At 45.9% G+C, this 23,641-nt stretch overlaps 1 protein-coding gene across 3 annotated transcripts in view; it reads right to left on the bottom strand.

Annotated features, from left to right (window-relative positions):
- The window catches only part of WDR59 (WD repeat domain 59), a 43,643-nt gene extending 21,089 nt beyond the window's left edge, over positions 1-22,554 (bottom strand). For 2 of the 3 annotated variants that reach the window (XM_081016395.1, XM_081016396.1), the window contains exons 1-15: positions 22,476-22,554; positions 15,836-15,885; positions 12,500-12,635; positions 11,154-11,239; positions 9,571-9,651; positions 8,671-8,708; positions 7,726-7,814; positions 7,529-7,645; positions 6,174-6,251; positions 5,378-5,534; positions 4,530-4,609; positions 3,365-3,497; positions 1,959-2,083; positions 669-833; positions 353-448 (exon numbers count right to left, since the gene is read on the bottom strand). In XM_081016395.1, the coding sequence (XP_080872521.1) occupies positions 353-448; positions 669-833; positions 1,959-2,083; positions 3,365-3,497; positions 4,530-4,609; positions 5,378-5,534; positions 6,174-6,251; positions 7,529-7,645; positions 7,726-7,814; positions 8,671-8,708; positions 9,571-9,651; positions 11,154-11,239; positions 12,500-12,635; positions 15,836-15,885; positions 22,476-22,529 (1,485 nt within the window). In that variant the 5' untranslated portion in view covers positions 22,530-22,554. Of the gene's footprint in view, positions 1-352; positions 449-668; positions 834-1,958; positions 2,084-3,364; positions 3,498-4,529; positions 4,610-5,377; positions 5,535-6,173; positions 6,252-7,528; positions 7,646-7,725; positions 7,815-8,670; positions 8,709-9,570; positions 9,652-11,153; positions 11,240-12,499; positions 12,636-15,835; positions 15,886-22,475 lie in introns of those variants that run through there. The other variant, XM_081016397.1, reaches the window with a different exon arrangement.
- Positions 22,555-23,641: the final 1,087 nt, after the last annotated feature.

Raw genomic sequence — 23,641 nt, 5'->3', positions numbered from 1 at the left:
TTGCAATGCAGGAATCAGAACAATCATAAGATGAGAAACCTGCTACCCAGCCTCAGCAGCAACCCACATGCCAGTGACAAGGGCCAGCCAGCTTGAGAATCAGAGCCACCCCTCCCTGCGGATAGGCAAATTTTGGCACCTCTGTCCAATGTGGTTTCTATGCTTCTGCTTTAGCAGTACAATGCTAAAAACTGAAAGCATGCAAAGCTACTATGGAAAAGTTTTAAAATCCATTGTAAAGCACTCTGGATTTGTAAAGAAAAAAGGGATACTAGGAGGTTTTTTCCAAACAAGGGTCAAGGAGCCTAGGGCAAAATGAGAAGATAGGTTGGCGCTGAAAGCCATTTCCTACCACAACAGACTCCAGGCAGGAGACCAGCTGGCGCAGGCAGGGCTCCAGGCAGCACTGATTCCGTTTCACCTTCTGCATTGAAGTGTCCTTCAGGATCTGCAAGAGGCCCCCGCATACTATGTGAATGGTTTGGGTCATGAACACACACACCCCCAGCTTCTCCACACACTCAAACAATGATCAAGGCTCCACGACTGAGGGTTCCTCGAGACAGAATTCATGGGTAGGCAGCCAATGTGGAGACCCTCCCTGTTCCCGGACCTCCACAGCCTTCTGCCACCCCACCTGCCAGAGAGTTGCTCGCTTGCAGACCCACCTTCAGCAGCTTGGCCTTCATGGTGGAGGGGATGGTGGTCTGATTGACAAACTGGAAGGAGGGGGCAGCATTGTTGGGATACTGAGCAGGGAACATCACCAGCATCTTGACCCTGTGGTTGCTGCAGTGCACGGAGACGGTGCAGCTACGATTTACAGCATCCATCTGCCAAAGTCAATGGAGAAACAGAGGAGATGTTAGGAGAATATTTTGTTAATGGATCCAATTGCACTGACCTACTTCAAGGAACAGTGGAGGTCCGCAAGGGGACCAGACTCGATCTGGACCCTGCAATAATCATCATCCTCAGTGGTGGCTGGTACCCATTGGAACTGGATTCTATTGGTGGAAGGCAGGGAGACCAACAGTAGGAGACCAGAGCAAATGGTGGGCTGAGCCAAGTGGTTCTGGAATTGTCCCCATCTTCCTTTCTGCTGAGTTCTATAAGGTCAACACGGAGACTAAGGAGGAAGTTGACAGCCAGTGCTATCATCTAGACTAGTTGTAAGAAAGAAGTTGGCTGGGGGGCTGACTGGCTGTGGGAGACCGAGCTTGGTGGGGCAGTGCCCTATTCACCCTAATAAACCAGCCTCTCTTGATCATCATTACTGTTATTATCACAGAAGGTTCCAAGTTACATTTCTTTTTGTTTGTAAACTGCTGCTGCTATTGTTGTTGCTACACTTAAAGTACGTACTTAGCAAATAATTTAAGTGAAGTTCTGGCCTGAAGGCTCAATCTTTGTTTTAACAAATGTATCTTCTTCCTTAGACTTCAAAAACAGATTTTGTATACTGCTTAAAGCAATTTTGGAAAAGTAAATGAACTGTATTTTATAATGAAACAAGCAAATTCACCACCAGAGCAGTCTAAAAACAGATGGGGCTCAAGGTGAGGATGGCTGAAAACAATGTCACAGATCTACTCTGGGCAGACTCACTAAAATCAGGGGGCCTCAATGAGTCATGAGCATTAATATCAATGGGTCTATTCTAAGTAAGAACACTGGATGCAACTCAGTATTTGGGCTGGCTGCTTCCACATTCTCTCCCCCCTCCCCTGCTTTCTGCTTAAGTGGTACTCCAAAAAGTGAGGGCATCATGGATGCAACCCTGCCAGGGAAGTCTCTACAGACCCTTCCCTTGGCCTGTCAAGGAGTCATGGCCCAAGAAAGGCAGCCTGCCAGAAGATGGCAAACAATCCCCACCCAGCAGCAGACAGAGTGTTGCGAATTCCACCCTCTCAAGCAACAGCACACCCAACAGGAGGACATGGCTCCTCCCCACCTACCTCCATGTTGACATTTCGGATCTGCACGTTGATCAGAGAGAATTCCTGCTGCAAGGTTTGAGGCAGCCCCAGCTGGTCTAGCTTTTTCCCCACCAGGAGACTTTTCTGAGAGTCTTCTTTCAAGGCTGTCAGGGAGAGAAGGCAGTGCTGAGGACCTGTGCCCTCCTCCTCCCATCCCCAGTCAGAGAAAGTGGGAAGAGGTGGGACAACAAGCTGAAAGTGCCAGGCATTTGGGGGTGATGAGGAGAGAATTAGAGTGGAATTGGACAGGGGCAGACAGGAAGATTATTCCTTCATAGAAGTCTGATGGACTCTTTGAAGCTCTGATACTTCAGCAGTGCTTTTAAGGCTGAAGTGGGGAACGTTTCCTCCTGAGAGTAGCATTCTGTCAGGGTCTACATAACACCAGCAGTGGGTCAAAAGCGGGAAAGGGTGGAGCTAGACCCCTTTCCCTTTTTCTACCACCCCCTCTGTCCGTCCCCCCCCCACACACTTTCTGCCACCTCTTCTTCTCTTTGCCACCTGCCTAAAATGAGTCAAGGGCTACCATTGCCAAACCCTCTTCTAGGGTCTAAGTCCAGATATGCAACTCAGTTGCCACCTGCAAAGAGTGAGCAACTCCTGTAGGCAAGTCTTTGTAACTCAGGACAGAGCCCTTCCTGATGTTGTGGAGCCTCACCTGTGTAACTCCCACCCATTCGCCTGCTCCCTTTTATGCTATTCAAACACCCACTGAAGACTGTTCACTAACAAGTGCCCCTCCCCCCCCCACCAGAGCATGTTGTGTAGCATCCACTGAAGACTAATGGCTTAACTGCTTTCAGCAACTTATGTACCACCTCTACTTTTGAAGTAGAAACCCCCTTGCCTGCAAAATGCTCTGCTTGTTCAGCACAGATCTGTTGCTGGTAATCTTCTCTGTAGACATCCGTGGTGGCTGGTGCCCACTGTGGCTGTTAGGGTGGAGGGCAAGGCAGCTACTAAGAGATAGAGCCTGGGGTAGTAGGGCTGACCCCGTGACAGGGCCTTTTCAGTAATGGCTCACCAGCTGTGGAGTGCCCTCCCTAACAAGGTGCACCTGTCTCCAACATTATTAATTTTCAGGAGGAATTAGAAAGCATGGCTGAAGACCACTGTTCCTAGCAACCTTGAGATCACTGGATGCAAGAATGTTTTTAACTAACTACTTTTAGATGTTCTTAATTGTAATTGTTTCTGGAGTGTCTTAACTGTTTTAGAATGCTATTGCTTCCATTTTTGTTTTCAAATTCAATTTATGAATTAATAATAGTAATACTGGGAGGGAATGGGACATGGTTAGGGAGGCATCCACAGAGCGACATGCAAAACAAGGCACAGAAGAGTCTGCCAGCTCCACGAACCACCCAGGCACCCCCTCGCCTCACCTTCCTCTTCTCCATGGTTGGCATTTTGCTGGGGCTCAGTGTCTTGGGAAGGCAGGGCCTTGTCTGGCTCTGGCAGGAGAGAAATCCCATCGATGAGCTCCTCCACCCCTTCCAGGAGGTCATTGGAGCACAGCTGGAACAAGAAGCAGCAAATGCAGCAAAGCAGAAACAGAGAAGGCCACGGATGCGGCACAGCAAACATGGTGCAACAGGAAACATGCCCGCCCCCAAGTTGCAAATTGGCTAGGATTTCTGCACCATCCCTTGTCTAGAGACCTCACTGGCTTCACACTGCTTGTTCCAAGCTCCCACATAACCCTCGTCCCGGTTCATATAACCTCCACACCAGCTTTTCCCCGTAAGCTCCAATATGCTCCATCTCCTGGCAGCATTTCAACATTCTCACAAGAGTCAAGAGACCTCGCCTGCATTATTGCTTCCTTGCAACCATCCCAAAGGGATCACCACCCACACTTTGGGAAACCCTGAGCCTTGTTTGCTTATAGGTTTATCATCTGCAAAGGTGGACAAAACTGTACAGCTTCCCTGCTGGCACACCTTGCATGCCCCCTTCCTGTTGGGGGCAAGGGGAGCTTACACTGCAGTTTGAGGAATGCTGGCTTAGAGGAAAGAAGATACAAGGACAGAGTTCTGTGTTTCACAACTGCTGAACCACCACCACCTCCACTACCAAAAGAAGACAGGCAGCTCTTGACCAGGGCCCCAAAAGGAAGGAGAAAAGGCCCACGTTTTGGTGAGGCAGCTGTAGGCTAGATTGAGGGAATGCTTCCTGACTCTAAAAGCAGTGGGATGAAGATGCTGACCAAGGACACTAGTGTAACGGTGCTTCCATGCTGATGTTAAAGCAGGTGGTGAACTTCTATCAGAATTAAGAGATTTTGCCAGTGCAAAGGGTTGATCCAGATACTCTCAAGGTGGGTTCCACTTGCTTGATTTATTCTGCTGAAACCACCATAAAGTCAGGAACAGGAAAGAGGTTTGATACAGAAGCACAGAAAGCAAACCCCATAACAGGAGATGGACCCAGGACAACAGGTACAGGAGGTACCTGACAATTTAGCTGGAAAATAGATGTTTTCTGGTTTCTGACATCTGCAACTTTGAGCAAAACAAAAAAGGAAAGACTATGCCACCTGTCACTTACCCGTTGCAGCTGGCAATCAACTCGCCACATCCGAAGTGTCTGATCTCGAGACCAGGTGACCAGCTGGTAGTCCTTGGATCCTGAAAGGCGTTTTAGATTAAAGAGTTTAAACTCTGGCTCTTTTGAGATGGTCTGGTATTTTGAAGGCGTATCTCTGTGCTCTGCTCGAGATGTTTTTCTTTGAGGTGGACTTACTCATTCTAAACGCTTGGCCCACATTTTTGTACTTTTGCTCTCTCAAGGGTGGGGGAGAGGGAGAAGGGTGAATTTAGAATTATCTTTGTGCGATGTCTGGCAATGTTGGGTTTTGCTTGTAGACCCACTTCTGTATGTACTCTTTTGGTTTCACCTGTTTCGAAACTCAATAAAAATCACATACAAAGAGCTCAAACCAGCCCATGTTCCTTTGATATAAAAGGAATGGGTAGGTTGAAGTCTGTGTGAAATGCAGCTTAAACCCAATATTTGTGCCACAAGTGCCCAAGATCCTTTCCCTGCTTGTGTCATGCATGGCATTTTGTTCTGCATAGTTAGACCAAAGTTCTCAATTTCTTTTGGCCATCACAGATTTCCACACACACACCCGCCCCCAGCAAATACAGTTGCAGAGTGATGAGGGGGGGGGATCTCTTATGGTTTACTGCAATTTAATTTTAAATGAACTAGTAGAAGAACAGAGAAACATGACACAGAGAGGGAACTCAGAAAAGACACAATGCAATTGAAAACAAACTGCCTGAAAAGAGCCAGAACGGGCTTTAAGCTTCAAAGCCACCTCTGTGCTTTGTGGGCCAGACAGCCAGCAGGCACACTGAGGCCACTATGAGAAGGACACATCTGTCACGCACCTTCCTTCTGCTTCCGCCACTGGAATTCTAGCACAACATCATCATGCCCTACAAAGGTGTGGACCGGCGTGTTCAGGTCAAAGACATTCCAGAGGAGGAGGCTGTTCTCTCTCCGCAGCTGGGGCACCATCACTGTCACCAGTCCATTGCTGAAAGGCTAAAAGAAGTCACAGGGGAAGGTTGGAGGTTCAGAAACTCTGAAATGTTTCTCAGTTGCCCTTTCCCCACCAAAACAAGTTACAACATGGCAACACACATGCATCTTTGTAATGTGTGAGTGATCACATCTGAAAGACCTGACAGTTAGCGGAACACCCCTGGGTGTGTGCCCAGCTCTTGTGCTAATTAACAGTGCCAATGTATCAAACCTCAGTGATTTTCACAAGCTTTATTCCTTATGGCTCTTGGGTGGAGAGTGAAGCAGGCTGCAATCTCAAGTTGTTCATTTACTTCATTTACTGTTCTTCTCTCTGCCACCTCTGCTACTTCCTACTCCACCCATGAGGCAGAGAAGAAGAGGGTCTTACATCATCTTAGTTGTAAACATGTGAACCTAGGAGTGTTGGAGGGTCGTTTTTTGCTTGGGATATATTTGTATGAAGGAGATACACAAACACCTTAGATTAAGTTTGCAAACTTAGAAGAGTCATCCCCACTGCAAGGGAGAAAAGGAGGAAAGCCTCTCTTAAGACATCCCTGCTGTGATACATATGTCCATCACCTGACAACAGTTAAATATGCTTTTTCTCTTTGAACATTTGGCTTACCAGCTTTCTCAAGTTGGCTCTGTCCTTACCGTGTATCTGGCTTTCCAGACAGGAACCTGACATGCCAGGATGTTGAGGTATTTTCGGGGTTGTCGGTAATCCCAAAACTTCAACGAAAGAGATAACAAGCCAGTTCAGGAGGAGGAGGAAGCTTACCAGCAGCAACATACACACACCTGGGAGATCACAGCACAACAAGAGCACTACAACATGGCCAGAGTGGAAAGGACTTCTGGCCTTCAGTAAGTGTACATATGCTATTTGGAATAACATCCCACTGAAGGACTGGGGTATTCATGAAGGATTTTTAGTACCTGGGCTCCCCATTGCCCTTTCAGCATCAAGTTACCACAGTAAGATGACCAATCCTGCTCCAGATACCCAGGAGGCACCTGAAGCTGGGAATGCTTTTTAATCAACACCACAATACACAGTTGGGGCCCTCCTCAGAGGAAAAAGCCCTTGTCACCTCCATTAATGTACCAGTAAATATGTTCTGCGGAGGGCTGTCCTTGAAAACAGTCTGGAAACAAAATGCTGCTGCCCTCCTCTTGCTAGAACTGGGCCAAAGACACAGCTAAGTAAGAGTAGTGCACTCAGTATACCATCTCTCTGAAAGCTACCAGGTATAATTAAAAAATGAAAGCAATGACCCATAAAGTCCTATAAACCGCCTTAAGCTATGATGCTTTCAAGCAGGGGTGGGGAATGCCTGACCCTGCAAATGTGGCCAGACTTTGCCTCTCATCACCCCTGTTGGCCACATTAGGCTGGGGCTGATGGGAGCTGGAAACCAACTATACTGGGAGGGCCTCAGGTGAATCACCCCTGCATTAGGGGAAAGGTTATGTTATGCCGGTATGTTGCAGTGGTTAAGAATGTTGGGTTGCAACCTGGGAGACCAAGGTTCAAGTTCCCAGCCAGCCATGAAGCTCATTGGGTGACTTTTGACCTCTCAGCCTAAGCTACCGCACAGGGTCACTGCACATGGATGGAACTTCACAAACAAATATAAGAACACACACAAAAACAGGCAGATCCAGCTTTTGCAAAACAAAATGCAAAGATGCCCAAAGACTGCAATGATTTTTTAGCCTGTGGCAGCATCACACACTGTGACATGCAGCAAGGAGTATGGGAAAGGAGTCTTGGAAAAGACTGGTTGCTTATTCACCAGGACACCCCTTCCCTCAAAACAGGATGGTACCCTCCATTCATTTCCCAGTGACCCCCAATGGCTGTGAAGACTGGCAGGGACCAGCACAACTGGAACTCTCCACCTGCCTGGCTGGTGAAGTTCACATTTCAGCCAGTTTGAAAGGTAAGCGCCATGTCAGAATTGGGCTTAAGGGCCCTCAAAACCCAGCCCCACCCACCCACCTACCCTGACAGAGTTGTCCTGGCTGGACGTAGCCAATATGTTCTCATTGTCTGGGTGCCAGTCCAGGCCATGGATTTTAGAGAGATGAGCAGCCAAGTACTCCACCGCAGTGCCGGGTTTCTGCAAGAAGAGATTTCATTTGAAAGCTTGCACAAGAGATGACCACAACCATCTCCGTTAGAGGGGCAACAGTGACTCACCCGCCTGTCCCAAATGCGCACATCCCCGTCATGGCTGGTTGCCAAGCAGTGGGCATTCTTCTTATTCCATTTTACCTGGGAGGCACCAGCTGCAGAAGGGACAGAGCACACACACAGTTTAAAAGAACACCAACATGCCAATAGGTTGTATGGTCAGGTGAGTATGACGATGACACAGCAAATGCAAGCGAGGTGTCAAGTCAAGCCCAGCCTAGGTATTGTATCTTGCTGGGCACAAATAATTGACAACGAATAGGGCAAGAGCTTTCGAAAATGGAGTGGTCACCAGAGGCGTAGTATGGAATGCTGCAGGGTGCAGCGCAGCCATCCGAGAAGGCCAGCCCAGGGCACCAGTCAAGAACCAAGCCAGCTCATCTGCAGCCTACTGATGCAGCAGGCAACTGTCTGGGAAAGTGGGACATGGGTCAAGTTTGAAAAACAGGCTATCACAGGTATAGGCAAAAGGTAGATTGGGCTCTACTGGAAGACTCCTAGGTGATTTGCAGCAGATTGCCAAGAAGCTCTGGATCACAATGCCTTAGCAAGAACATCAACAAAATGACGCCCCTGCCCTGTCCTAAATTATGCTGCTGAAATAAAGTCTGAGTAAGGCAGAAGTTGACACTTTATGCTAGCCTCTCCCAAGCTGGTGCCCTCCACATACTTAGGGCTACTACTCCCTCCAGCCACAACCATGCTGGTTGGGGCTGATGGGAGTTGTAGGGTATGACATCTGGAGGGCACCAGGTTGAGGAAGGCTGCTTAATACCATTGCCAAATCTGCTACTGCCTGCTCCAATAGTGGCAGGCATGCCACAGGTTGGACACCTTGTGGGCTACTGGAAACCAGTGCCAAGACCTCTTCTTTGCAGGGCACTTAACACCAACTACTGAGTGAAATACTATGCCAATATTTCAAATTCCACCTAACCAACTGGTACTTACCGACAGCAGAAAGTGAGACAGTAGGTTTCCGAGTGTCCCTGAAATACAACAATACCAGCATAAGCATACATACTGTTCCCTCTCTATTCAGGTTAGTACCTCTCAATTTTTGCTTCTCCAACTTAAAACTGGAGACACAGAGTTCTTACACTCAGTAAGTTTTGCATTTTGGGGGTAACAAACTTCACTCATTTTGACCAGTGACATGTGATACAGAGAGGCAACAGCATTACTTGCCTCCAGAGAAGGTAGACAGAAGAGGGCCAGGCCAGGCCAGGAAACTATGCAGAGACAGAGCAGGCAATCTTCTCTGCAGTTTAGGACTCTGAGCTTTCATTAATAGTTTAATTAACTTTTTTTCTTTCTTTTTTCTATTATGTTTTATTGTAATTTATATTCGGTGTTAGCCGCCCTGGCCAGGGAGGGTGGGGTCTACATAAAATTTTATTATTTTTATTTTTCTTTATTATTATTATTATTATTTATTATTATTATTATTATTTGCTCATTTCTCACGGCAATGAATTTGAAAACGACTGACCTAGGCGGATAACAAATCATTCAGCCACCACCAGCTCCCACAACTGAAGCTCAGCTGCATGGTAGCTTCTGCACAATGCGGCAGGGGGGGGGGTGGACTACGCTAGTGAGGCAAAGTGCAGAATGCACAGGGGCCTTACAGACCCAGGCTGCTGGGGTTTCTAGTTCACTTGCCTGGGGAGTGCTCCTTCATGATCCCAAATATGAAAGAGCAAAAACCCATTCACCAAGAGGATATTACTATGGACAGCTTCACCCTTCCAAACTATCCTGCTCCAGTGGCAGCAGTCCAAAGTGCCACACGGGCATTTGCTCCCATAAAGACCAGCAATATCTTTCCCAATGTACCTCTGCACTTACTTGATATCCCAGATGTAGATGTACGTGTCAACCGAACTGGTAACCAGCAGGTCCGGCTCAAAAACTGCCCAGTCCAAATCACTAGAAAAGTTGCAAACAAGGGAAGGGGGGGAGCATCAGCAAGAGGGATCTATCTTGGACAGCTGCAAACACCAGACTCTGCATGGTCATTAGTAATTCTCTTGTTCATTGCCTTCTTAACACAATGCCCCATTGGCCCAGTTTCACAGCTCCAAAGACCAGCTTTTCCAAAGACAGAAGGTGTCATCCAGGGAGCTTTAGCTACATGCCCTTTGCTAATTTTCCTGGCCACTGTGTTTCTCTAGGGCAGAGGTACGGAACCTCCAACCCATGGGCCAAAGGGAGCTCCCAGGACCCTCCCCAGAGTGCTTTGGTGTGGATAAAATATGTTCTTGAAATATAATACCTCTTGGAGGATGGAAAGGGGTGTGGGGGGTGTAAAACTCACTTGTGTGGCTGGAATGTAGCACATTGCACAAAAGGCAGGAGCCACATCTGCTGATCCACCCACTTTTACCCCTGGTTCCATCCACCACTGGATTGTGTCCACCTCATCCCACAAGATTGCCCATGAGATTAAAATGTTCCCCACCACAGCCCTGGAGCAGAAGGTTCCATAAAAACAAGATCCATGATGGCAAACAGTGTTCTTGAAAAACAGCTAGCCCACTACTACTGAGATCTCCCTATAACACAGCCACAGAAAGAGCAATATTGCTTAACATCTGTATGATGCTTCCTATACATTAACACCCTGCAAGGTACATCGGTATTATTATTAGCCATATTTCAAATAGGGAGGCCGTGACCAAGAGTGCTGTTTGCCTAAGGTCAGCTATCGAGCTCATGTCAGAGGTGAGATTCAAAATGGAGACTTCATGACCTGTAGCCCAGTCCCTTAGCCCTTACGCTACTCCAGCTCCCAACAGAATTTGTGTCCTGGAATATTCTTCTGAATCCTCCGTAATGCAAAGCAGTTTCACAGAAAACAAACTGGCATGCAAAGAGGTAGAAAGTTTGAAAAGCACAGCTCTGGGGACTAGGGGAGTTCCAGCTCACCAGAGAAAAAAACCCTGTTGCTGCTGAGACCATCATTTAATCAGGATGAGAGGGAGGTGCTTAATCTTGTTCTCCCTCTAATTCACTGCATGAATATTGAAAATATGTCCAGACAAACTCAGGATTTGCTAAGCTGGAATATCTGGGCATGTCCGCAGACAGTTGGTTAGATTGTGGTGCTGATAACGCCAAGGTTGCAAGTTTGATCCCAATAAGGGACAGCTCCATACTGCAGCACTGCAGGGGGTTGGACTAGATAATCATCAGGGTCTTTTCCAACTCTATGATTCTATGAGACCAAAGTTACTGCAGCAGTGACTGATGCACTTCATGCACTCCAAGCAGGGAGGGCCAAAAGGGGGGCTTCAGAGGGGGGAAAGGAGGGGGGGTCCAAGCATCAAGCTCATCACATCAGGACTGAAATTCCCAACACCATGAGCCAGTGTGCAAGGCTCACTGGCCCGCATGACAATGGAGTGCGCTAGGGCTCCCCAGGGCCGTACCTGATCACACGTGTGTGCCCTTGCAAGGAAGTGCCAACTTCCCCATTACCATCTTTCCATTTATACAGGTCAACTCGTTGGTTGCTCTGAAATTAAACAGAAGACATGAGAAGCCACAACACGGGCAGCAGAGTGCTATGTAACTACAGAAGTGCTCCCTAGCATTGGAACACTACACCACCCTTTAAAATCAGCAGGAAAGGCCCTGCTCTGAAGCACGTCAACAGGAGAAACTAGCTTGCCAGCATCTTTGCTACAACAGCTCTTCCTCCCTCCCAGCCACACCACACCTCCAAGAGTCTGAAATGAAATCCCCACAGAGATGCATCAATGCACCACCCATTTAATTTTTCCTAAATGATGCAAGACAACTTACGAGAATTGATTTGGCTGCTTTAAGTTCTCCTTTATTTACACCACCTCACCTGTTTTTAATGGCTTGCTGGTTCGTTTTGATCCTCAGAATGCTTTACTGATTCTGAAGTTTGTTAGTTGCCTTGATCATCAAATAAAGTTTAACAAAAACAAGTTGTGCTTTGGTTCACACATCACATGAAACCATCGTTTTTAAAAAACCTATGGTTTAATATGAACAAGCAGCATGTGAACTGCTGAAAAGCTTCTGCTCCACTCATTTCCTGCTCAAAACTGGACTTATGGTTTGTTTCCCTTCTGAGGCTTATTCTTTTCTTATGTTCTGATGACTGCAAATCTTCTAGATGACCATTTTGGGAAAGAGGAGCACCCTTTCCCACCAGAAAACATGTTTAACTTTTCACACAACCAAGAAAAGTTAGCATTTGTAAGAACACCCAATGCAACTACTCCACTGCAAACCCTTGAAGCATCCTGATTGACAGGGTAAAAAGGGCAATATAGAGTCATTAACTGTGCTGCCTCCTATCCCTGTCCATGAACGAAGATGTCCTGGCCACATACACACACATGACTTGGGATCATGTCCAACGTTACATTTCCCTCACCAAATGTTTAAAATGCTTGGAGGGAGGTGGCTAGAAGAGAGCTGAATATGTGTTTTTATGTGTAACACTGGAAAGGGCCAGATGTGGGCAAGCTTCCAAGAAGTTCTGTGGAATTCAAGCAACCTGTCCCAAGAACTGAAAGGGGCTGATTATTGCAGGCTGATTGCAGAGTAAAGGGGTGTGTGGAATAAACATGATTGTTGCTATTGTTATTTCTTGTTTAGGGTATCACGTGCAGAAAGGTGGGACTCTGAACACCAGCATAGCCCCATTCCCACAAGCTAGTTGGACAGATTTGTTGCACTCCTGGGATCCAATTGGGAGGAAATGTAATCACAGGATCAGGGCCAGCATGGAGCATACCGACGCAGCAAAGTAGTGTGAGTGACTGTCATGCGGGTTCCACTGCACAGCTCCTATGTCCCACTTGCTCTGGCGCGAGATCTTGCGGTGGCCATCAGAAGGTGCATCTAAGTTAACAATGTAGAGGAAGCGGCGCCTGCAAGAGACAGAAACACACAAAGAAGACATCAGCAGCATCACACTGGAACCAGCCTGTGAGTTGCTGCACCTACGATTTCCAAAGCACCAGAAGAATAGAGCACAGTCGACCACCTACAAACTCCATCTTGTTTCTGAAACTGCTTGGGGGGGGGGCGGCGGAATCTTTATCGATGCTGGTCAAAATGGGTAAGCTACACTCCATCATGAGTGGAGTGCAGATTTTGCTCCCATGAACAGCTCAGACTTTCCCTGAAAGCAATGGGTGGCAGCCACTTAATTCAAGGATGGTTCTGAGGCTGGAGATAAACTTTCTTTCCAATAACCCCAGCCCCTGGTAAACAAGCTAAGCTTGATGGGATTCTGCTATTCAGTCACACCAGAGTATTGGGAACCTCTGTAAGGTCCATGAGGTTGAGCGAGAACCATGCAGCATCTCTTGTTAAGCTTCACAGCCATGACCAAAGACTTGAATATGGGCCTCCTTGCTCAGCACTCGAACCACAACCCTACACTGGCTCTGCGACATAAATCGTGAAACATTAAAGTGAAAGAGATGCAAATTAAGGACAGCCGTGAACAAGAGGACATTAACTTTGCTACTGCAGAACTTCACAACAGCAAAATCCTATATGACATATTCCAGGCCAGGCTAATGCAAACTGCCTTAGTTGGACGCCAGGCTTGTGGCTGGCCTGGTTCCTCCAAGGGACTGACGGAGGCGCTGGCTGACAGCAATGTAAGGCTACACGGTCAGACGGCTTAAAGACACAAAGTCCTACACGGTGTGTGACATTGCGCCAGAGAGACTGACAGGGAGGGCAGCTAGATCCACCACCATGGAATGCCTCCCAAGAGGCTTAAAAATATCACAGAATATGATATGGAGACAACTATGTCCAACATTCCTTTCTCAGTCAGGATGTCGGCCTAGTTTCTGCAAAGAACGGAAGGGAGTGTAAACATGTGTCTGGTGTGTATCACTTCAGACTACAGGTGGAGCTGACATGACTGCATGCTCTTTCCATGCAAACCAGTAAGTCAAGGCAAATGATCCCAACCAATTCTATGCATGGGGCTTTTGGAAAAACAAAAAACAAAAAACCCTGTATGGAAGAAGCAGCCTTCCAGTTAGATGAACTCATACCAGTCATCCTGAAACAGATTTACTGCCTCGTCTGTGGATTGCAAGAACTAGGTCACAATTTAGATGCCTGCCTGGCTTGAGAAGCTGAAATCAATCTCAGATTTTTGACCACAAGGTGATTCTATGATGCCAGCCTTTACCTAATAAAAAATTAATTTGAACGTGCTCTCACATGGCAAAAGCTGGCATTCACCACCTATGGTATATTCACTGAAAATAAGCTTGTCTCCAGATGATAAGCACTGCATTCTATCAGGGGCAGGCACATTTGAATATAATATTTACCACAAGGATAATGTTGTCACATCAAAATATAAAATGAGAGTTACGAAATATCACTCTGGGAAGGCAAGAAGGAACAGGCATGAACCCCCATGCAGAGTAAATGTCCAGAGACTTAGAAACAACCTGGGGAACGGCTGGGTGCAAAGCTGCACCAACTTTGTTCAGATACTCTGCCAGTACACTCTCAGTTCTTTTTTTCTTTTTTCCTTACTGTTTTTATTGAAAGTTTTTCATGGATAGCAAACGTACATATAGTGACTACGTTTTCAGTTCATGGAGTCCTATCTACATTTGGTGTGAGATAATGCTATCATAGGCATTGTGAGGATTGTGGGGGGGAGAAAGAGGTGGGGAGAGAGAGGTGGGAGAAAGAAGGGGGTAATGCTTTTTTCTTCTTTTGCATAGTGTATGTGCATGGTTTTTGTGTCACTGTCATGTGGATAGGTTCTGCATCTATTCGTTTATTAATTTTCGTTGGTAGTGGGAGAGATTGGGGAGCCCAGGGCATGACTAGTTGTATTCAGTTGATTGCAGTGAAGGGTGGGTTCTATGCTGTTGGAGGGTTTATGTTGGTATCTTGTTGAGCTGTGTATGAAATAAAGGGCAGCCACACTAGAGTGAAGGCATCCTTTTGTTTGCCCCCATGCTAATTTCAATTTTTTTGATGTCCTGACCTGGCATGGAGGGGGCAGGAGGGGCAGGGTTGGTGCAAATGCAATCAATCCACATCTACATGTAGAGAACTAATGTCTGCATAGGGCATTAGGGAAAGAAACAGCATACAAGGATGAAAAGAAGCATGAAGGTTAGACTTTGGAAAACACACAAGCAGGAGGACATCAGATAATCAAATCAGCAGAAGTTGAAGGTCACTGAACAGAGCTGAATACATGCAAGATGGGATTAGGGATAAGACTGAACAAGGCTTCAAACATCAGCAACATGGAAAAGAAGCAGTGTGGGGAGAGGCAAAGTGTAAGACTCCGAAGTCAAGGCCTCATGATTTTGGATCTGAGCAGCGACCTGTGCCTCAATTATTTTTTTTAAGACTTTGCCAAAATAAATTGCATCTCATTAAAAAAATCTGCTGGGAGGGAAAATATGGCATAGACTCAGCATGAACAAAGTCTTTCTTCATACAACATATAATTGACATATGGAATTCAATGCTACAAGGTGTAGAAAACGTTAGTAACAGACAGCTTTTTTAAAAGTTTACAACCGCCTCCCCCACCTCGAAGTTTCAGACTACAGCTCCCATAGTCCCAAGCGATCATGGGAGTATTGATACTGGGGCTGATGGGAACTGTAGCCCAAATCCTTTGGAAGGGGCTAGACTGGGAAAGGCTGGTATGTACAAATTCAAGGAGGTTAGGTTTTATCAAAGGCTATTAGCCCACAACAACTAAATGGAGCTTCCACCTTGACAGTGTGCTTATAAACAGGACATCCTGACAGCAATCAGTGGGGTGGGGTGGGGGTTGCCTTCATGCTCTGTTTCCCAGAAGAGGCTTTTGAATGGCCAGTCATGAAAACAGGGCATTAGACTGAACAGATCCTAGAGTCAGATCCAGGAGGGGTCTTTTATGCTTTTGGCGCTTGAACTTATGCTATCAATCTCTTCTCTTCTGCCCCACTGAGAATGTGAAGCACTAGGAAGAGGAAGAACATCAACCCAAGAAGATGTGTCCATCTTCCCTCCACATCCACCTTCAAGCAGCTGCCAGGGCTAACTGCAATTCTATCCCAAAGGTGTTGGCACTCACCCAGAAAGCACTGCATGCTGCCCAAGACAGTCCACGGACATTGCAGTTGCCTGCAAAATAGGAGAGAGAGAGAAATAAGGTCCCTCACATTAGCTTAGCTTGTCGATACATTCATTGCTTAGGAAAAAGAAGAGAATGTTAGGTTGGAAAATTTGGTGGTGGGGAAAAGAGACCACTAGAGTCAACCTGATAGGGATGAAATAAACCTGATTAAACACACAATTAGGAAGGAGAGCTACACACACTTACTAGAGAGTAAGTGCCACTGACAAAGCAATGGATCCAAACTACAAGAAAGAAGATTCCACCTAAACATTAGGAAGAACGTCCTGACAGTAAGAGCTGTTTGACAGTGGAATTTGCTGCCAAGGAGTGTGGTGGAGTCTCCTTCTTTGGAGGTCTTTAAGCAGAGGCTTGACAACCATATGTCAGGAGTGCTCTGATGGTGTTTCCTGCTTGGCAGGGGGTTGGACTCGATGGCCCTTGTGGTCTCTTCCAACTCTATGATTCTATGACAACAACAGGATTTACCTTCACGTGGGCACGAGTAGGGTTGCACTCTGAGGAAAGGAATTCAATTTAGAGCAGAGGGGGAGTCAAGTGATCTCTTGCCTGCAAATGCACAAATCACCTGCTCCAAAGATACTGAGATTTAAATATATATACTCAGTATGCTTAAATCCAAGCATACCCAATTTAAAGGGCTGCAGCCCCTCTTCACGCCAAGGGGGTGTTTTTGTCCCCGTTTTGCAAGTTCCACATAAGTAATGGAAGCAAAGAAAAGGGAAGGGCAGTAAAATAGTACTAGTTGTTACTATTAAAAAAATAGTTATCATGAAAAACTAAAAAGGATTATGACATTTTGGTTGAAAACAACCTTTTTCAGGAGCACTAAAAAACAAGCATATTTGCAAACCAAAATACACACAAGCACAATGGAAAAGCCTGTGATAAGAACCTGAAGTAGACAAGACATATCATAAAACCTAAAATTGCTAAAGGCTTTGGTATGCAGCCTGGGAATGCTATTTGATTTGCCTTTATCCCTTGAAACTCAAACAGCCTGAGTGGCAGGAATGACCTTCTAAAACTGAGCATAATACACCGTGTCCACCCCCTCCCCAAGGAAAGAGATAGCCTTGCCAGTTATCCAGTTATTCAAGGCAGGATTGCTGCAATGTGCTCCCCTTGAAGACTGTTCAGCAACTACAGCTAATCCAAAATACCTGCCCTGCTCTTCAAAAAGGGAGTTGGGGGATGTCACTCATTTGGTCAACACTTTAGCTTAAAGCTAGAGCTCTGCTGTGCTACCTTGTCTTCAAACCAGTAACCCGACTTCTATTTGGGTGCTGTAGTAAAATTTAGCATAAAGCTTTTAATCCCAACAAGCAAATCAATACTGGAGTCCAAGTTCTGAGTCCGCCAGTAAGACCTAGGATAGTAGCTCTGTGGTAAAGCATGCAGTAGGTCCCAGGTTCAGTCCCTGGCGTCTCCAGGCAGTGCTACGCAAAGACCCATCTCAGATTGGAGAACCACTGTCAGTCAATGTAGAAAATACTAAGCTAGATGCATCAGTGACATAACTCGGTATCTACCTAACAATGATCACATCCTGCACCCCAACTGCTTAGCTGCAAATTGGCAGTGAATCAAGGCAGGTAAAGAGCAGCTACTACAGTGTTTTGGTAGTACTTTTCCCAGAAAGGCATAGACAAATGGAATGAGCCTGCAATGCAAACTCAGTAAACTTGTTTTATTAAAAGCACTTGATCTGCAAGCATATTGCACTGCTCGATAGCAATCAGACTACCTTGAAATGAAAGAGAAACACCATGAAAGGCAGCAAGTGATTAGAAGCAGATGAAACGCTTGCCTTTCCAGCCTCTCTTTGCTGTGCTTCTACACTGTCAATGTGACAGACTAGGTCAGTAGGTAAACACAACAGCTGTTGGGAGGAATGGAGAGAAAGATGAGCTCAGTTCTGGAAGGAGAAATTCCAGCATCAGAAAATGCCTAAAGGGCTTGGCCTTCTGGGAAAGATTTCTTCATGACCTCTGAAAGTCTGCCCAGAGCCAAACAACAGCAGAATCTCCTTCAAGTGGGTCCTTGGGGCATCCATAATTGCTCCCATTATAGAAATACCTGCTAGCAGACTTGCACTGAAGCAGCTGCAAAGCTTGCAAGGAATCTGGAGCCACTACAGGACTCCAGCAGCTCAGTAACAATTTTTAGGTTTGCTGCAAATTCCACTCAAAAGATTCACATATCTCTGTTCCTAGAGCCCAACTAGGCTCCATGATCTAAGTTTTTGGAAAGCAGAGATCCAATTGCTGTTATCCCTCTGGTTCCTGCAAGGTCTTTCCTGATTGAGATTGTTATCTCTTTTGAATGTTTATGTACCCCACCTTTTGATTGAAGGGTCCTCAGGGTATTTGTTTCTCAATAGCATTAATGTGTACGCATTTACTCCTAGAGTCTTGGAAGACTAGGATTCAACAAGCAAGGATCCCACACGCTGGTCTATACTATCAGATGTCATCATGATGCAATTAAAAAGGCTTCATTACATACTTTGCTGCAATCAAATATTTACAAATAATAGATAGTCAACTGACCATCATCCTAATCCTAGTAAAAAAATTTATTAGTACACCATCTGCACACATATTTCCATGAAGTTTAACTACTTCCATCCCCCTCCAGTTTATGTGCAGAAAAGTATTGTGACTTATGTATTGGGGATGCTGCACTTGAAAAGCCTTTCAGGAAGAGAGTTTGCCAGTCTTATTCCATAACATCCTGCACAGATACTCCTCAGTAGATATATCCACTATTCAGTTTAATGAATTGGTTCCCAAAACAGTAATATTCTGGAATGAGGGGCTTCCACACAGGGAGCATTCACACGCATTCAAGAGTTTTCTAGGATGTGGAGGAGAGATATTTTATTTTTATTTATTTATACTTGCCTCTTCTCATGCTCCTAGTTGCACACTTAAGCCTCATTTCAAGTAGAACAAGATGACAGGAGAAGTTCCCATACCCTGAACCATTCTGCAAAGAGCACACATCCTGCATGGGTCTCATCTAAGCCTGTACAGGTTAAACAGAGTTGTCCAAAATTCCTGTCAAGTACTGTCTGCTGCAGTCAGATACAATAGTGCTGAAGTGCTAAATGATGAAAGGACATGTTTAGTCTGTGCTTCTTCCAACACTAAATGTAACCTTTTAAAGTATGTAAAAAAAGGCCCTGTTGGAACAGACCAACGGCCCATCTAGTCTAGCTTCCTGTTCTCACAGTGGTCAATCAGATAGACTATGGGAAGCCCATAAGCAAAACCCAATAGCAACAGCACTGCTTCCACTTGGGTCCCAGTAAATGGTATAGAAAGATAAACTGACTCCAACAGCAGTCACAATGGAACATGAGATATGACACAGCTGCCAAAAAGGTTGCATGCTAGATGGCGACGAAGATTCTGTTTCCACCAAGCTTTGAAAGTAGGCACTGGTTAAGTGCAGCATGCCTTCAATCTCTTTATAAGAAACACAAGTACACTTATTTTACATTACTTTAGAAGTGGCACTCCCCAACAGCTATATAGAATAAATTAGCAGGAACAAGCCATATTCATAGAAACTGCCTACGGCATACCCCAATGCAATATTCAGGAAGCCTTAACTACAAATGTTAAATTTCCTCAACACTATTTTTAAACCAATCAGTATGACAGATCGCTGTATCTTTGTGTAAATTCAGTTCTCACATGGCAAGCTTTTGATTTTTTGAAACTGAACAGCAGACCACAATCAGTTCACCATCTACAAGATGGAAACGACGGCAACTTACTGTACAAGGATGCTGTACAAGTTGAGCACATTACAAACGGAATTTTCAGGTGGTACAGAGATAACACACTGGTAAAGGGTCTCATTTTAGCTGCAAAGCTATTATTGCAGCTCTGTAATAACAGCTTCAGAAATGAATTAATAAAAACTACCACTATTGGAAAAAGGAAGCTTCTTTACCCTCCGCCCAAAATAGACACCCATCCATCTAGCTGATAAGCAGAAGCCCAGTATCCTGTTGGGAGATGGGGGAGCTATTCCCCCTTGGCAACAACACCAGTAAGAGGAGTAGACAAGGGCACATTATTCACCACTTAATAAACTTTCAGCAGTTACTGTCCCTGGCTTAAGAGGTCTCGGGGCTGGAAGTAAGTGATACTATCTGCCCAAAGAAGTAGCATCATGAGTGGCACCACAGGAACATCTGATAGACTCCATACAGCAAGGATGGGGAGCCTGTGGCTCTCCAGATGTTGCTGGACTACAACAAGAAACAACACTACATGAAGGCAGACAACGTTAACCCCGCTATGTGGAAATTCCTTGTAGACCACCACAGTGCCTGGAGTCAGGTCACATATCCACAGCAGTGACCAGATGAGAAATGACCACTGGGAGGAGCAGAGAGAAGAAACACCATGGTGCATTTGTAACAGTGAAACTGGATACCTTCATCTGCCCCAGCTGCAATAAAGCATGTATCTTCTGTATTGGCCTCTACAGCCACAGGAAATAACTATGCAACAGTTTGACTTCACCCCCAATGGCACACTCTTCCATTGTCTCTTGTCTTGAGACAGATGCCAACAATAAGAAAGGAAATTCTGACTAAGCATCAGGAAGAGCTCTCTGACAGCAAGAGCTGTTTGATGGTGGAACAGTCTCGCTTGGAAAGTGGTGGACTCTCCTTCACTGGAGGTTTTTAAGAAGAGGTTGGATGGCCATCTGCCATGGATGCTTTAGCTGAGATTCCTGCATAACAGAGGTTGGACTAAACGATCCTCAGGGTCCCTTCCAACCTTACAATTCTATGATTCTATGAGCTAACATCATCATCCATGACCACAGGACATGCTGGCTAGGACCAGTAGAAATCCAAGTCCAACATCTAGAGAGCCACATGCTCCCTACTCTGAAAAACACCTGTCCTTTCCCCCGCCACTTTTCAAAGAAACACAGAGCCAAGAATCACATGCTGTCAATGGCCGGAACCACTGGAAGCACCTACTGTTCCAGAGGCAGGGAAAGGGAGGCTTGTTTCTCTTTCCTGAGTAATTTTATTTGGTAACAATGCAGGAAATATCTCCCCCAGTGCCTGCACATGATGATCAGCATGCTTTGCAGGGAATGGTTTCACAGACCAGCCTGAGACTTGGGCCAGGCCTAATTAATCCCAGAGACTGCAGGTTGGCTATTGTAAGGATGCTTGCCTAGATGAACCATTTGCATGATACACCAGGGTGTTTCTTGTGGGGAGAAGGAGACAGGTGGGTCCTGTAGCACTAACAAAATTATTTACTATGGCGTAAGTTTCCTGAAAAGTGGGCTTATGTCCACAAAAGCTTATGCTGCAATACAATGATTTTTTGGTGGACTACCTGAAAATTGCTGAGGTTTTTGGTCAGAGCGCTTAATAATCTTTTTTGCTGCTGTTCTACAAATTGAAATATATAATGTTTTAATAACCACAATTGAGCCTTTCTAGGGAGATGAGTGAAGAAAAATAAAAACACTTTTTCTTCAATACCAGCACCATCATGAAAAACAGCACCTTATTTGTTGCATAATTCTGAAGTTAGTTCTTTCACTTCTTCTACCTCCACTGTTCAATGTCAGCTGCTGGGAATCCCAAGTGAGAAGAGTTGCTGTTGCACTCAGGTCCTGCTTTCAGGCTTCCCTTTGAGGCATCACATTGACCACTAGGAGAACAAGATGCTAGACTAGTTTGGCCTTTGACCTGATGTTATTATGAAAAACATGGGCCCTGAACGCCCCTTAAGCTGGCAAATACTTTCAGAAAAATTAGTAGACCTGGTATCCATCATCAGGAAAAAAAGGTTATTATTAAGCTTATTCATGACCTTGTAGAAAAGCATCTAAAAGCAACATACAGCGTAAAAAAACACTAAATACAAACTAAGGTCACACTACTATTTGAAAACCCCTCATATTGCTCTTTTTCTAAACAAGTTGCCCTTTCCATTCTATTGTACCTTCAAAAAATGCTTGCTGTAACAATCTTATGTTGAGAGCTTTGTGAGGTCTACCTAAAAAGTGGTATATAACTACTGTAAATAAATGGGCCTCTTAGGTGACCACAGGACTCTTAGACCTTGACTACAGCCTTGAACACAGCCACGCTTAATAAATTATGTTCTTAAAAACTCCCTACACACACACACACACATATACACTTGGGCTTGCCATCAAGTCTGGTGAAGAGTTCTGCAGAACTCGATTTTTTGGCAGCGTTTTGGTTGGCCTGACAAAGAAAGGTGTTGCCCAAAACTGGATTTAGAAGTTTTCAGTTAAGGTGAAGCCAGCCCTCTTCAGCAAACCACGAAGGAAGGAGAGGTGCCCCAACTACACCAGAGGACGCCCCCCACCCCGTGTGACGCGTCAAGGGACATGGGTGCACCCCACCCATGGGTGGTAGGTAGGAAGAAACAGAGGGGGAGACAGCTGCTGCCCTCCCCTCCCAGGGAAGAAACTTGTATGGGAAGGAAGAGACCTCAAAACAAAAGCCCCGCCAGCCATCCCGCTTCGGCGCAAGCCGAGGAGACCCGGTTACCTGCGAGTCCCGAAACTCCACCACAACATTCTCGCTACTCCAGCGCGCCGCCATCTTGGACTGCCCAGGAAGCAGCTGGAGCAAGGGACGCCGCAGGCGGGCGTGACGCAACGCGCGTCGCGCTCAAGGCCTGCCGGGAAATGTAGTCCAGCCTTAAGGAGGCCTGAGGAAGAGCGTGTGGCTCGCCTGTAGCGTTTTATACGCTCCGGCGCCCCACCCACCCCACCTGCACCGTCTCCTCCAATAAAATAAAATAAAATAAAATACAGCCTTCCCTCGCTTCTCGTTTTGGGACTGGGTGGGGTTTAAAAATACGTGGAGCCAATATTCAGTTTCTTAAATTGCAAGGGCTAAGGAAGTCACATCTTGTGGAAGCCAGATGTGCTGGGGTTGGTTGGGAGTGGGGTGTACTTGCGGCATGCTCAGAAGCTCGTTCCCTCATATTTATTAATTTGTTAATTGGTCTCTTAAAGCCGCTTTCCTGGTCCAGCTCATCCAAAGCGGTTTGCAACATTTTAATACCCCACAATGGCTGAACAATAAACTGGACAACCAATAAAGAAGCCAATTAAACAGCATGATTTCTAGGCAATAAAACAATATCACAGGAGGGAGGGAGGGAGGGAGGGAGGGAGGGAGGGGTGAGAAGCCCAACACTATTTCCCAGGTTCGTTGGAAGCTGCCTTATACAGTTTCAGATATTTGGTCTTACGTGAACTTGGGGATGTGGTACAGTGAAAGGCTTTAAAAGAGAACTGAACAAATTCATGTGGGATAAGGCTACCAACGGCTACAAGCCACAATGGCTATGTTCTGCCTACACTGCTGAAGCCACTCCGTCTTTCTTGAAAACCAGTTGCTTGGAATTGCAGCAGGAGAGAGCGTCCTCGGGTTCAAATCTGGTTGGCATGTCGTTGGCCACTGTGAGAACAGGATGTTGGACAAGATGGGCCACTTGCCTGGTGCACAGCAAGCCTTTCTTATGTTCTTGTGTCCCTCCAGCACAGAAAGATGCAGCAAAAGTATGTTCATATTACACTGTAGCAGGCTTATTTTACATTGATTTCTCCTAACAGTTGAAAACAAGCTCTGCTGTCTAGTGCCCCCTGGTACAAATGTTAAGCCCTGGGGGGCATTCAGTTCCTATCCATGATGAAGGGTTCTGA

The sequence above is a fragment of the Podarcis pityusensis genome, assembly GCF_964106645.2.
Source record: "Podarcis pityusensis genome assembly, chromosome: 8".
Classification (NCBI taxonomy): Eukaryota; Metazoa; Chordata; class Lepidosauria; order Squamata; family Lacertidae; genus Podarcis; species Podarcis pityusensis.
Note: the sequence above shows the minus strand (reverse complement) of the source record. Positions and strands in the feature narration are given on the sequence as shown.